Raw genomic sequence first — 12,992 nt, 5'->3', positions numbered from 1 at the left:
TGAAAGATTATTCTACTCCTGGAAGACAGAGAAGTTGACATTTTATGAAATATTTTTGTAATTTGAACATTTATGATTTAACTTAATACATTTTAACTTCTAATGCTTTGAATTTAGTTTTTTAAAAGTATGACGTGTTTATTACTAAAGTAAAATCATTGTAGAAATTGATTTTTGAGCAAAAATACCTATGTTAAGTACCTCTTTCACTGTTCCCGTTGGCATAAAATTGAGAATAAAATGGGAATCTCACTACTGGATGGCATATTGCAAAAATTATGGATGCCGTAGTTAATTTATATTTTCCATCCCCTGTCCTATTCCTTAGGTCCTTAAGAATTTTCATTTTTAACTCACCAGTTCTAGATGGTAAGAAAAGACCCTGAACTGGGATTATATTTCCATTTAGACAGGTTGTTTACTATTTTTTATACTGCTTACACTGCTCACCTAAACATTTGTTGGTTATGATGTGTTTTTGAAAGGGTAGACATGACTGAGGAAATGACATAAAAGAATTACAAAATACTTTATATAATAAGTGATTGGAAAGTAATGCAGAGGAGGAGATCTTTTGGATAGGTGTAATATCTTGCTTCTCTTTTTATTCATACAAGTTTTTCTGCCTCTTGCTATAATTAAATACAAAGCCACTAGGATTTCAGTTTGTGGTCTTATAGCAATTTTTTACCAATATTTTGAGAATAAATTATTTTCTTGTCCTTAAGTAACTCTGGTATTTATAATATTTTGATCTTATCAGCCAGGTAACATCTTTTACAAATCATTTCTTAGGAACAAATTTAATTTTCATTTCACACATTTAACATTAGCCTCATCCATAAATATATCTTCTCAAGTGTAATTAATGAATGTGGTGCCGTACCTCCTGAGCTGTCTGGATATTAGCAGAGCAGCCTGGCATATTGATTAAATGGGATGACCTGTCATGCAGAGTAGAACTCCTCAAATTTTTTAAACATGAATTATTGTTGTTTAATCACAACTTATTTTCAAAAGGAGGGAAAGATGTCATATGCGTCTAACAAGTAAGAATAAATCACTACCAAGGGGAGTAAAGGAAAGGTGAGGAAATGAGAAATTTCTTATTTGATTAATTTATCATGGCTTAAAGCTCAATTCCCATAGCACATAATCTGTTTCCAGACAATTAAGTATTTTATTGAGAATTAGAAACTTTTTGGCTCCCAGAGTACCATTTAGACAGTATTTTTCAAACTTTTTTACTTTTCACAGTAAATAATGCATTTTACAAGGTGACTGAGCATACAAAAACAAATATACATCTTTATATTATATATATGAATATAGATATATATAAACAGAAAATAACCCACCTTACTACATGCTATGTACTCTGATATTTTCTATTTAATTTCATTAAAAACATTTTTTTAATTGATTTTTAAATCTCCTAATGGGTTGTAAGCAGCAGTTTGAAAAACACTAATTTAGGGGATTATTCTTTGAGGTCAATAAATGGTTTCTTGATCATTTGTTCATTCACTCAGTATTTTTTTCAAGGCAGTGTTTTAAGCGCTTGTAGTATACAAGTGCTCTTCTTATAATCAATTCTTATTTAACCTTAAAGTCCAGTTAAAATAGACTATATATATGTGTGAAATTTTTCATTAATTTTTGTCCTTTCTGGCTCCTGTTTTGGCACTGATTATTGCTAGATACATTTGTAGAGATTTTCTGTGACTTGACCTTTTCATTTTATCTGTTCGTAAGTCATAATCTGTTTGTAACATTATAACTGTTTCTATGGAAACAACATTCAGTTCTCACAAAGAAGCAAGAACATTCTAATTTTTAAAGAAATTGAAGTTTGGTGGTGGTGCTGGAGAGAAAGCATCTGACCAAGAGAAAATAAACATATTAATTTACATCAGGGGTAATGGTTTCAAATGCTTCTAATTTGAATAAATAAAAGCCTTACTTTAAATGCTGCATCATAATAAACAGAAACAAACTACTGATAAATGCAACTACATGGATGGATCTCAAAATAATATTGCTAAGTGAAAAAAGGCACATTTTGTGATTCCATTTAAATATATGAAATTTTAGAAAAGACAGAGTTATACACATGAAAAGCAGATCATAGATTGCCTACAACTGACTGGAGCAGAGACTGATTGCAAATGGTCACAAGGGAACTTTTTGGTGTGACGTTGAGTGTAATGGTACTGGATTATGGTGGTGGTTGTGCAACTGTATAAATTTACTAAAACTCATTCTTTAAATGTGTGAGTTTTATGGTATGAAAAGTTACCTCAATCAGCTCTTATAACAAACAAAAATTATATAATAATGTGTTTTGTTCTTTGTAATTGCCTAGGTAATTATCTGCAAGAAACTTTCTGAAAAGCTGGTAGAATTTCCACTGCTGGCTGCCTGGTACCAGAGAATTCAGGAAGTGCCAAGAGTAAAAACAACAGCTTCTCAGTGTGGGATCCAATTTCTCAATTTACCAGAATTACAGACCACCTCGAATGAACAGCAACCAAGCTTAGATGAGGTCCCATGTGCAGAGGAGCAAAATGATCCTTCATTTATAGGAGGACCAAGACCCACTATGACTAAGTTAATGGTAATTAAATTGTTTTTATTAAAATTTTGTTTGAAAGATTTCATGTGATAAAGTTGCTGAGCATTTTACCCCAACTTGTATAACATTTTTGTTTTTACATTTTATAAATTTTATTTATATCTCTCTTGACCAATTAATATTTCTGCTAGTCTTTGGATTTAAGTGAAATATAGTAAATTGAAGATTTTTAATATTATGTGTCTTTGGAGCCAAACAAGTCAGAATATATATTTTTAAGAGTATTTTTCTCAGAATTTTTTGTTTTTATATTCGAGACACCAAAGTCATATCACACCTGGTCAAGTTTATTGTCTTAACCGATGTTTTTCTGTTGCAAGGAACTGGTTTCTCAGTTTCTTAATTTTGAGGTGATGATTTGAATTAAAGAAATATGAAGATGATTATCTCAATATATTTTCCAAGGTTTTGTCTAAATTTAAGATTTTTGAATTCTTTGAATTCTGTTTTTACTTTATTCTTTGATTTTATGACTTTTTATGTAATAAGAGCACATGATTTATTTTTCTCTCTTCGCAGCATAATTTGTTTCTAATAGTACTAAGTGTAAAAGTTTTCACCAATAGGCTTTCTTTTCTCTATCATTCAAAACAATCTGCGAAAATGTTTTGCTTTTAACTTAGACTGTTTGAAGATTTATTCGAATAGAAAATTCATGAAGTAATTTGAGCTAGTCATCTGAGTTGTATTGGAAAGAAAATCATTGTATTTTTCAACTTGTGTTAGGAAGTATTTGAGTTCTATAGTTAACAGAAAGTTTGCTGATTTAGAAAAGCAGAAGATATTAGTAGTGACACCAGCCCCTTATCTCTTCAGCTAAGCTTTGTTAGCCTAGTGATGAAACAATGAAACAGATGGTACAGTTGATTATAGAAGATATCAAAGCAGGTCCAAAGTTTGATGTGTCTTGATCAGATGGTTATACTGCTCAGCGATCTCTCTTTTACCTCCTGAGTGTTTTTTAAAAAATAATTGTCAGGAGAGTACTCTTGTATTAAAATACTAATTTTAAAAATTTCAACAGACCAAAAATCTGTGCTTTTATTTTAATTCATACTTATGCAGTCTTGAAAAAAAGATTGGTAATTCAAACTTTTCTACCTGTGCTTTTCCAGCAATAAAATGACATTAGGAAAGACATTTGCATTTGATACATTTTAAAATATCTATAAAAAAGAGACAGGTGGGGCTTCCCTGGTGGCGCAGTGGTTGAGAGCCTGCCTGCCGGTGCGGGGGACACGGGTTCGTTCCCAGGTCCGGGAAGATCCCACATGCCACAGAGCGGCTGGGCCCGTGAGCCATGGCCCCTGAGCCTGCGCGTCCGGAGCCTGTGCTCCACAACGGGAGAGGCCACAACAGTGAGAGGCCCACGTACCGCAAAAAAAAAAAAAAAAAAAAGAGACAGGTGACTAGAATTTAAATTCAGGAAAAAGTTAATAAACAATTGTACAGTAGAAACTAACACAACATTGTAAAACAACTATACCCCAATTTAAAAAAATAAATAAAATACATATGGACAATAAAAAATTATAAAAATAAGCCCTTTTGTAATAATATAAAAAATATAAAGGAATCCTGAATTTTTAATTTACAGGGGATATGTTAGTTCAGGTCCTCAAGAAGCAAACTCCAAGATGGGGTTAGATGGGCAAGAGGTATACTGAGGGGAACATCTGTGAGGGAAAGTGGGGAGGGAGCCAGAGGAGGCTGTGGGAGCCTTCAGAACGCTGTGCAGTTTTGATCCCTGTGCGTGAAAATGGGAAAGGAAGGAAGGTTGGGTCAGAAAAGTCAGACTTCAGTGCAGTTCTAAGAAAGTTTTGTCAATCTAGTGGGGAATCCTTGAGCCTGAGTCATCTGTCAGAGAGTTCCATATTTCTCAAAAATGGTCTGCCACTCAGTCTCTGAGCCCGAGACTCTCAGTCATTGGCTTGGGAACAGTCCATGGGAAGGCTATACTAGAGACCAGGTGACTTGGGTTCTAGTCCCAGCTTTGTAGTCAAGCTAACATTCTTACCTTCAGTAAGTCACTTAACCATAGGGTCTCAATTTCTCCTTTTATAAATTAGGAGAGTGTAGTACACACTTTGTACGAGTCATTTCTGATTTTAAATTTTACGATTGTATAAAAGTTGACTAGGACATCACATCTGCAATTTTATAAGAACGGAATGTTCAAATCTAAAAAGTTATCATTTCAATTTTCATGTAATTCTAACTTGATAGTGTATATTGGATACAATACATTTTCTTTTTTTTTTTCTTTTTCACTTTTCCAACCTTATTAAAGAAGTTCACCATAGTAACATTTTCCTTTTTAATAGGGCATTGTTTTTGCTACTTACATGTTTCTCTATTGTCATATATTTGAAAGACAATATTATATCAAATTAACATATTCTATGAATGTATTAATTTTTTTATACTGTAACTTCTCATTTCTGTATAGTCAGGGTTTTTTTTGTTGTTTTTTTGTGTTTTTGCTTTTTTTTTTTTTTCTTTTTTGCCAATTGCAGTGAGGACACATGAAATTGGCCCTAAGCAGATGTGTAAAGTAGGAAAGTTTTTCTTAGGAATGCTCACATCTCGCCTTTTTTTCCTTCTGTTTTCTTATGCACAATCTTGCCTCCAAAATCTCCCTTATTCTCTAGAGGTTTTAAATTTATGTATCCAGTCAAAAAATGTACATGTGTCTACTAAACACCAGACATTGTTCTGAATGTTGGATGTATGAAGAACAAATTGGACTGCCTTCATGGAGCTTACATTCTGGTGGGGGAGGTAAATAAAGAAAAACCACAAATAAATGTATAACATATTAGGTATTGATAAATGCTATAAAAAGATAATGTGGGATGAGGGGGGTGCAGATGATTGAGGTCAGGATCATTTTTTAGATAAGGTGGTCAGGAAGGCTTATCTGACTAGGTGAAGACATTGAGCAAATGACCTGAATGAACATTTGAAGATTTGGATGAAGTGTTCTAAGAGGATCCAGCTAGTAAGAAGACCCTGAGCAAATCTACAGAGACAGAAAGTGGATCAGTAGCTGCCTAGAGCAGGGAGCTTTGGGGAGAGAATGGAGAGTGTCTGCTAATGGGTATGGGACATCTTTTTGAGGTGATGAAAATGTTCTCAAATTAGATAGTGGTGATTCACAGCTGTGAATATTTTAAAAACCATTGTATTGTATGCCGTAAAGGGACAGATTTTTATGGCATAGAAATTATATCTCAATATAGTTGTATTTTATGGAAGACTCTAAGTTAGGAATAAGTGTGGTGAAATGAGGAATAGCGGGAAGTTCAATATGGCTAGACTAAGGGAGATAGGAGAGAGGTAGATGATTTCAGAGAGATGTGTTTATCTTTCTGGAGGGGGTAAGTACTCTAGACCTCTATACTTGTAGCTATAGCTCTACCCCAACAAAAGAATTTTTGTACTGTTTCCTTTGGCACTGAAATTCAGCTAGTTTTCATAATGGAAAGTAATCTCACGATCTAACCGATACAAAGGGGCTAATGATAGATTTTCAAGGATTTTTCTTTTGAATAGGATATTCCCACAGATAAAAAAATTTCCTGAACCATGGATATCTATCCTGTAGGCTGTGGACACAGAATGTGATTGGAAAGGTTCTGGGAATCCATGTGTATGCCATGCCACTGTCTGTAGATCAAATAAATAAATGTGTAACTTTTAACATGAGGAAGGAACCTGAGAATTGTTTTATATATGGAAGAGGGATGATCATTTTTTTAAATGGTGGAAAAAAAATGTTGGGAACCATTTGGTTAAAACAAAGGGATCCTTTTCTAGAGACTTTGTAGATACTTGTAAAAGACTAGTATGGATGATATTTGGGGGTGAGTGTTAAAGTAGGGACTTTTTGATTCTGTGAATATAGCTCCTAGGCTGTGGCAATTTTTGTATAATCCAAGACAGAACTTGATGGACATATACAGAGTAAGTTTTGATTATGTGGACTGTTTTTGACAAAACTTTTATTCTCAGGTGACATTTCTCTTTGACACACAATATTTCTAAGTAGCTTATTACTTCTGTGTCACTTCAGGTAATAATTTAAATAGGAAATTTAATAATAATTTAATAGGAAAGTAACCATGCTATTAAGAAACTCAACACATATTTCTTATGTAACTAAATATTTTGAGGAATACTTGATGATTATTAAAATCTGTGTCCCTCCTTGCCAGTGTAAAAAATAGAAATTTGGTCTTCTAGAACATAACAGGATTTTATTAATTTATTAATTTGGAAAGGGCCTATCTCCTTTTCTAGGAAAAAGGCATTGAAGTGATGTTTTCTCCCCACCCTTGCCCTACTTGGACCCTTGATTGGGATACTCTTCCTGCAGCAGTGAGCCCAAAGGAAGGTAAGGTTGTTTTTTTTTTTTTATCCTTTAAATTTTACTCATAATCTGGATACCCTCTTCAGATCCATCTTCTAGTTCTCTAGTTCTCTCTTTGTCTATATCTAATATTCTGATCATACTATCCACTGAGTTTTCATTTTATTTTTATTACAAAATTTTATGGACACACATTGCTCTGATTTAATATTTCTCATATTTTCCTACACTGGTTCATCTGTTCCTTTTTTTTTCTTTGCTGAAGTATTTTGAAGCCTATCCCAGATAACACATCATACTATAGTACACACATCTAAAAAATATTGACATCTTAAATAATCACATCATTATCACACTTTATAAGAATCAACAAAAATTCCTTCATCATCTAATAACCAGTTCATAATCATTTCCAATTGTTTAAAATATTGTTTGAAAAAATATTTTGATAGTTAGATTTTTAGTTAAATAATATTTTTATTGCTAAAAACTATATTTGTTTTGATAATAAACTTTTCCGTGTTCATGTTTCAGTTTCCTCTTTTTATAATTGTTTAAACATAGTGATTTTATATTCTGTATTTATTATTTCTAATAGCTGATGTCCATAGAGGTCTAATTCTGCTGTTTATTGTTTCTGTTGACTTCACTGCTGGTGTCTCATATCCCTATTAGTTCTGTAATTTTAGATTATAAGTTGATTTTATGGGTTATTTAAATCTTGGAATCTTGTGGGGCCTGGGATAGGAATGAATTCCCATAGAAAGGATTTATGTTTGTTTATGCCAGACATCTTAAAGTATTTAACTTAAGGCACTAGAACTTAACATTATTTTTTCAGGTTGAGATTCCTTCAGCCTTTTCTGTCTGGAACTGAGGTTTAAACAGAAAAGTTAACTTTTTTCACCTTCCTTTGCTTTGGGTAGAACTCTTTTTTTTTAATGCATTTTTTCATAATGAATATAGCTTTTCAAGGTTTCTGCTTTCATGTAGTGATATTAGTTTCAACTCTCCACCATGCTAGGGATCAAGGACTAGCCTATCTTCTTTGTCTTGCTGTTAAAGCCTAGATCTCTATTGTCAGCAAATACCCTCCAGGGAGCTATAGTGTCAGTTCAAGATTATTACACTACTTTTTAGTTCCTTTCCCCCTTTTTAAGGCCCTATGGATTTTCCTTGCTCTCAGAAGTCCAGTTAGGCATGTAAAGGATGATTGTTGAATTTTAAATGCCATTTTAGGTATTTTTAGGTGAAGAATTTTTTTTAGCTCAATGTTCTATTTCTTTAATTGTTCATGTATTCTTTAGTTTTATACTAATCCAAATATGTTTTGATTTTTCAAATGTTCTTTGAAATCATTTGCCTTCCTTTTTCATATTCTTCTCTTCTATGATGCTTCCTGATATTGCCTGTATCTTATTACTAATCAATTCTGTTCTGTCAATCGAGGAAATACTTTAGTATTGTTCCAAAATGGAAGAAGATTATGTTGGATAGTTAAGAACTCTGTTGCAAAGATATTTGTATAAAAATGAAATCTATTTTTTGTCTTTTATTAAATATATAAAAAATAGTCACTAATGAATTTGTTAATGTTTTACTTTAAAATTTTTTTGACATTTTACAAAGCTTAAATGTTTGTTTTTATGTGCCATTAGATTTTCTATACTCTTCAGTTATAGTATAAATTCTGAATGGGTTAAACCTATAATTTACTAAATAAAAGTCATATTTTTATTAATATTTATATTAAAAATTAAAACAGCTTTTAAGTGCCACATGCTTTGCTTTGTCTATAATGTCTACTATGAAGGCAAAATAATATTTTCACTTATTAGTGTGAGGACTCAATTACATCTGCTAACAACTCAAAGTTGACATTAAGCATTCGTGTCTAGTCATTTTACTGGTTAGAAGTGCATATCTAATGGAGCTCATGGAATATATTACTCATTATATCCCTTTAATTGGATCACCTTGTTTTCATAAATATTATGACAAAGATGGAGCTATAACAGCAAGGCTACATGGTGTACTCACATTTCATTTACTGTTTCCTAAATGTTTATAGTCTTGTTAAACTAAGGTAGAATTGTGGCATTTTAGATGTTCTGTTTTCATTTCTGGCAATTTCAATATTGCATAGTCATAGGATCTTTGTGAAATGAAATTATTCACATAGAGGGGCAGAGGTCACTATGAATGTGTTCTCATGATTTGTGCTCTGGTACTGTCTTTTAGGAGAAATTGAATTGTAATAAGGTATTATTGGTACTTGGTTCATTTGGATATTTCACAGACTGACTCCTTATACTGACTGTATTGAGTTACATCAAGATTGTGGTGCATATTATAAGAATCAGCTTCTTTACCATCAAAGACTATATTATATTAATTCTCATGATGGAGTCTAATATATTTCATAAGCCTGTCTAGTCTCTTATCCTCTGCTCTCACCCATTTCTCTCCCTACATCTTACATAACATCCCCTGAACTTTTTGCTGTTCCTTATACAATCTATATTTACTGTCTCCCTGCCTTCACCATTATTTTTCCTCCAGCCTTACATAGTCTTCTTTCTTCTTCCCATTCCACTGAAATTATAATCATCTTTTAAGGATTAACTCAAATGCTGCTTCCTTCATTAAGCCTTCTTCATGGATTATGGAGTCAGCCTGCCTGAGTTTGAAACTTGGGCTACTAGCTAGCTAGGTAACCTGTGGCCAGATTCTCTACTGAGAATGTCTGAATTCTCTGTTTTCTCACCTGGCAATTCTCTGTACCTCAATGGCCTCATCTGTAGAATGGGGATAATAATACTACCTACCTCATAAGATTGTTAGTACATTCAATGAATTAATATATAAAACAGTACAGTGCCTAACTATAAATAGTAAATGTTAAATAATACTAATATAGTAGTCAGTCTGTAGTAGTCAGTAGTCAATCATTTTCTCCCAACATTCCTTTAGTACTTTCTTATACTTCATTTCGATACTTATAGAATACTTCTGTTATACTAGTTTACATGCATGTTTTCCTTCTCCAATAAACTGTGAGCTCTTTAAATATAGGACTCCCGTGGATAGATAGGTCCTCAATAATTTTTTATTAAATTGAATTGGATTGAGACTAGATCCTTTTCTTAACTTCCCAAGTTTCTACTTAAACCATGCAACATTTTTGTCTCATATAGATTTAAAAGGCTAAAATAATTGGGATTATTTAGTTTTAAGAAAACAGAACTGAATATTTAATTTACATTATCATTCTTATAGTTGTCATTGTTAATATTATTATTATTACATATCTTTAAATGGACTTTTGAGGAGCAAGTTGCAGACGTCATGACTCTTCACTTCTAAATACTTAACTGTCTCCTTTAAGAACAAGAACATTTTTTTATATAGCCATATTACAATGATCAAAATAGGATATTTAATTCAGTACATACTATTGTCTACTATTCAGTTCAGTAGATGGTAGTACATTTAGTTGTCATGTCTCTTTAATTTCCTTTAATGTGAAACAGTTTCTCAGCCTTTCTTTGTCTTTTCTTTGTCTTTTTGATCTTTTTTGAAGAGTTCAGGCCAGTTTTTTATAGAATATTTCTCAGTATGGATTTGTCTGATGTTTCCTCATGATTAGATTAAAGTTACGCATTTTGGGCAGGAACAACACAGAAACGATGTTGTGTCCTTCTCGGTGCCTCATTATCAGGAGGCATATTATGTCTGTTTGGGCCCAGTGATGTTAACTTTAATCATTTGGTTAAGGTGGGGTCTGCCAGGTGTCTCTACTCTAATGTTACTATTTTGCTCTACTGAATTAATAAGTAGTTCATGGGGAGATATTCCAGACTACATAATAACTTGTTTCTTTTCAAACTTTCACTCACCAATTTATATTCGTTGGATGCTTTCTTGCCTGTGATAGTTGCAAAATAGTGATTTTTCAACTCATTCATATTCTATATTTATTAGTTGCCACTCTACTGTAAGAAAGTCTTCTTTCTCCTTTTTGTCTTTCTTCCCTTTCTTCCTTTCTTTCTTTCTTTCTTTTCCTTCCTTCTTTTGACTCATGAATTTTTGTTTTATTAAATACGTTATAATACATCACTGTCATTATTTATTTCAGTGCTCAAGTTGTCCCAGGTTGTAGGTGCCTTCAAGCTGGCTCCTGATCCTTTGGAAATGCCCCAATCATTCTATGGTCATGTCCTTAATTTCTGGCATAACAAAATAATTACAGGCTCATTTTGTCATTTCCCTGCCTCAGCCATAGAATCAACTGTTTCTCCAAGGAGCCCTTGTTTCTTTTAGTAGAGAATAGTATTTAGAAACTAAGATTTGGGCACTAGGTACGCTCATTGCTAACAGTATTGCTTCTAGGTTCTCTCGGTAGAGAGATGTATATATAGACAGATTCATTAGGAAATAGCTGTATGTATACATACATCTACATACACACACATACATAATCATACACATCAATATCTACTATATCTATATATCTATGTCTATTATCTACATATATTGAAAATCATGAGTTTATGCTGATACCTCTAATTCCAATCCAATACCACAAGATTTTTCCTAGTTTTTCTGAATTCAGTATCTGTATCTACCTTTTCCAACAGTAAAAATTATAGCACCGAACATCACCTATGTATTTGCTCATTTGTTCAGTCCTAGAATATATGGACAGTAATTTAACAGTTGCTTTACCCATATCTCTGTGAAAAATACACCTACTAAGTTGAGTTCCAATTTGTTTGCAGTTATTTTCATCTTTGAATTGAGGGTACATATTGTTTGTACCTATTGACTGTCTCATCAAAGTGATGGTAGAGACCTAGTCTCTTGTTGATCAGGGTCAAGACCTGCTCTGTGATGCAGGCCACCTTCATCCTGGCTTCTGCAGCCAGATCCTGGGGGAGAGACACCATGTGTGATGACATCCAGCCCTGAGCCCACTTCGACCTTCTCCTCCCAAGGAGCACCCACCACTAGTACACAAATGAGAAAAGCCGCCATCTTGGAAAGTCAGAGAATCACACTCTTGCCGACACTGACCCTGGAATGGTTCAGCAATGGGCAGGACAGGGGACAGGAAGATGAAGCAGACGTTCACATCCAAGTCCAGCAGGACAGACACACTTGTATAAAAGGGATACTAATGCCAGGGTGCACCGTGAGAGGGGTATGAGGTGCTGAGGGAGGAGAAATTCCATCTCGGGCCGGGGAAGACTTCCAGGACGTGTTTCCAGGTCCTAAAGGATGAAGCCCAAGCTCCTTAGCCAGCCACGGCCCTTCAGACGCGGCCCCATGTACTCCCCAGAATCCCTCACCAGTGGGCTACTGCAGAAGCCCTAACTGGGCATGCTCAAAGGCTGACTCTGGCCTGCAGAAGGTCAATTTGGCCCACAGTTAGTTTTTTTTTCCTCAATAAATTATCAAAGCTTAAAAAAAATTTAATTAATCATGTCCCCTGATAGAAAATCTTCAACCAACATTTCCCTGCACTGAGAAGATCCAGGCAATTGCATGTTCTCTACTACCCGTTGTCCTCAAATACCTGTGATTTCTTACTCTAATGAACTAGGATAAATACTGTGAGCCTGAAGACTCATTTTGTTAAGTCCAGAGACACCTTCTGTTCTTGACCTTTGAATTTTTGCCCTCTGAGTATGAAAGAAAGAATGGTATAGTCTTTTGCCTTAAGACCTAAAATAGAGCTGCTCTAAGTCACTCAATCAATATTTCCCTACGGCCTTTCTGTTCTCCAGTAGTTTTTACGTGGCTGGTTCCTGTATTAGGAGTGGCTCCTAGTCCCTAATAACCACATCAATCATGTAGAAGGGAGGAGAGTCAGAAGCATAACCTTATAGAAGAGAAAGGCAATAAGAAGATAGTTGCTTAGGTGTTGTACCACTTATAATCTCTTCTTTTTTTTTAAAACATATTTATTGGAGTATAATTGCC

The 12,992-nt window shown here is 33.8% G+C and overlaps 1 protein-coding gene across 5 annotated transcripts in view; it reads left to right on the top strand.

The window, feature by feature from the left end:
• Window positions 1–12,992, top strand: part of GSTCD (glutathione S-transferase C-terminal domain containing) — a 127,023-nt gene that overhangs the window by 13,213 nt on the left and 100,818 nt on the right. For all 5 annotated transcript variants that reach the window (XM_082635450.1, XM_082635448.1, XM_082635449.1 and 2 more), the window contains 2 exons: window positions 2,366–2,617; window positions 6,938–7,031. In XM_082635450.1, coding sequence (XP_082491576.1) covers window positions 2,366–2,617; window positions 6,938–7,031 — 346 coding nt within the window. The remainder of the gene's footprint in view (window positions 1–2,365; window positions 2,618–6,937; window positions 7,032–12,992) is intronic.

This window comes from Mesoplodon mirus (assembly GCF_964341445.2).
Source record: "Mesoplodon mirus genome assembly, chromosome: 2".
NCBI classification, from domain to species: domain Eukaryota; kingdom Metazoa; phylum Chordata; class Mammalia; order Artiodactyla; family Ziphiidae; genus Mesoplodon; species Mesoplodon mirus.
The sequence above is the reverse complement of the archived record's forward strand: the minus strand, read 5'-3'. Positions and strand labels throughout refer to the sequence as shown.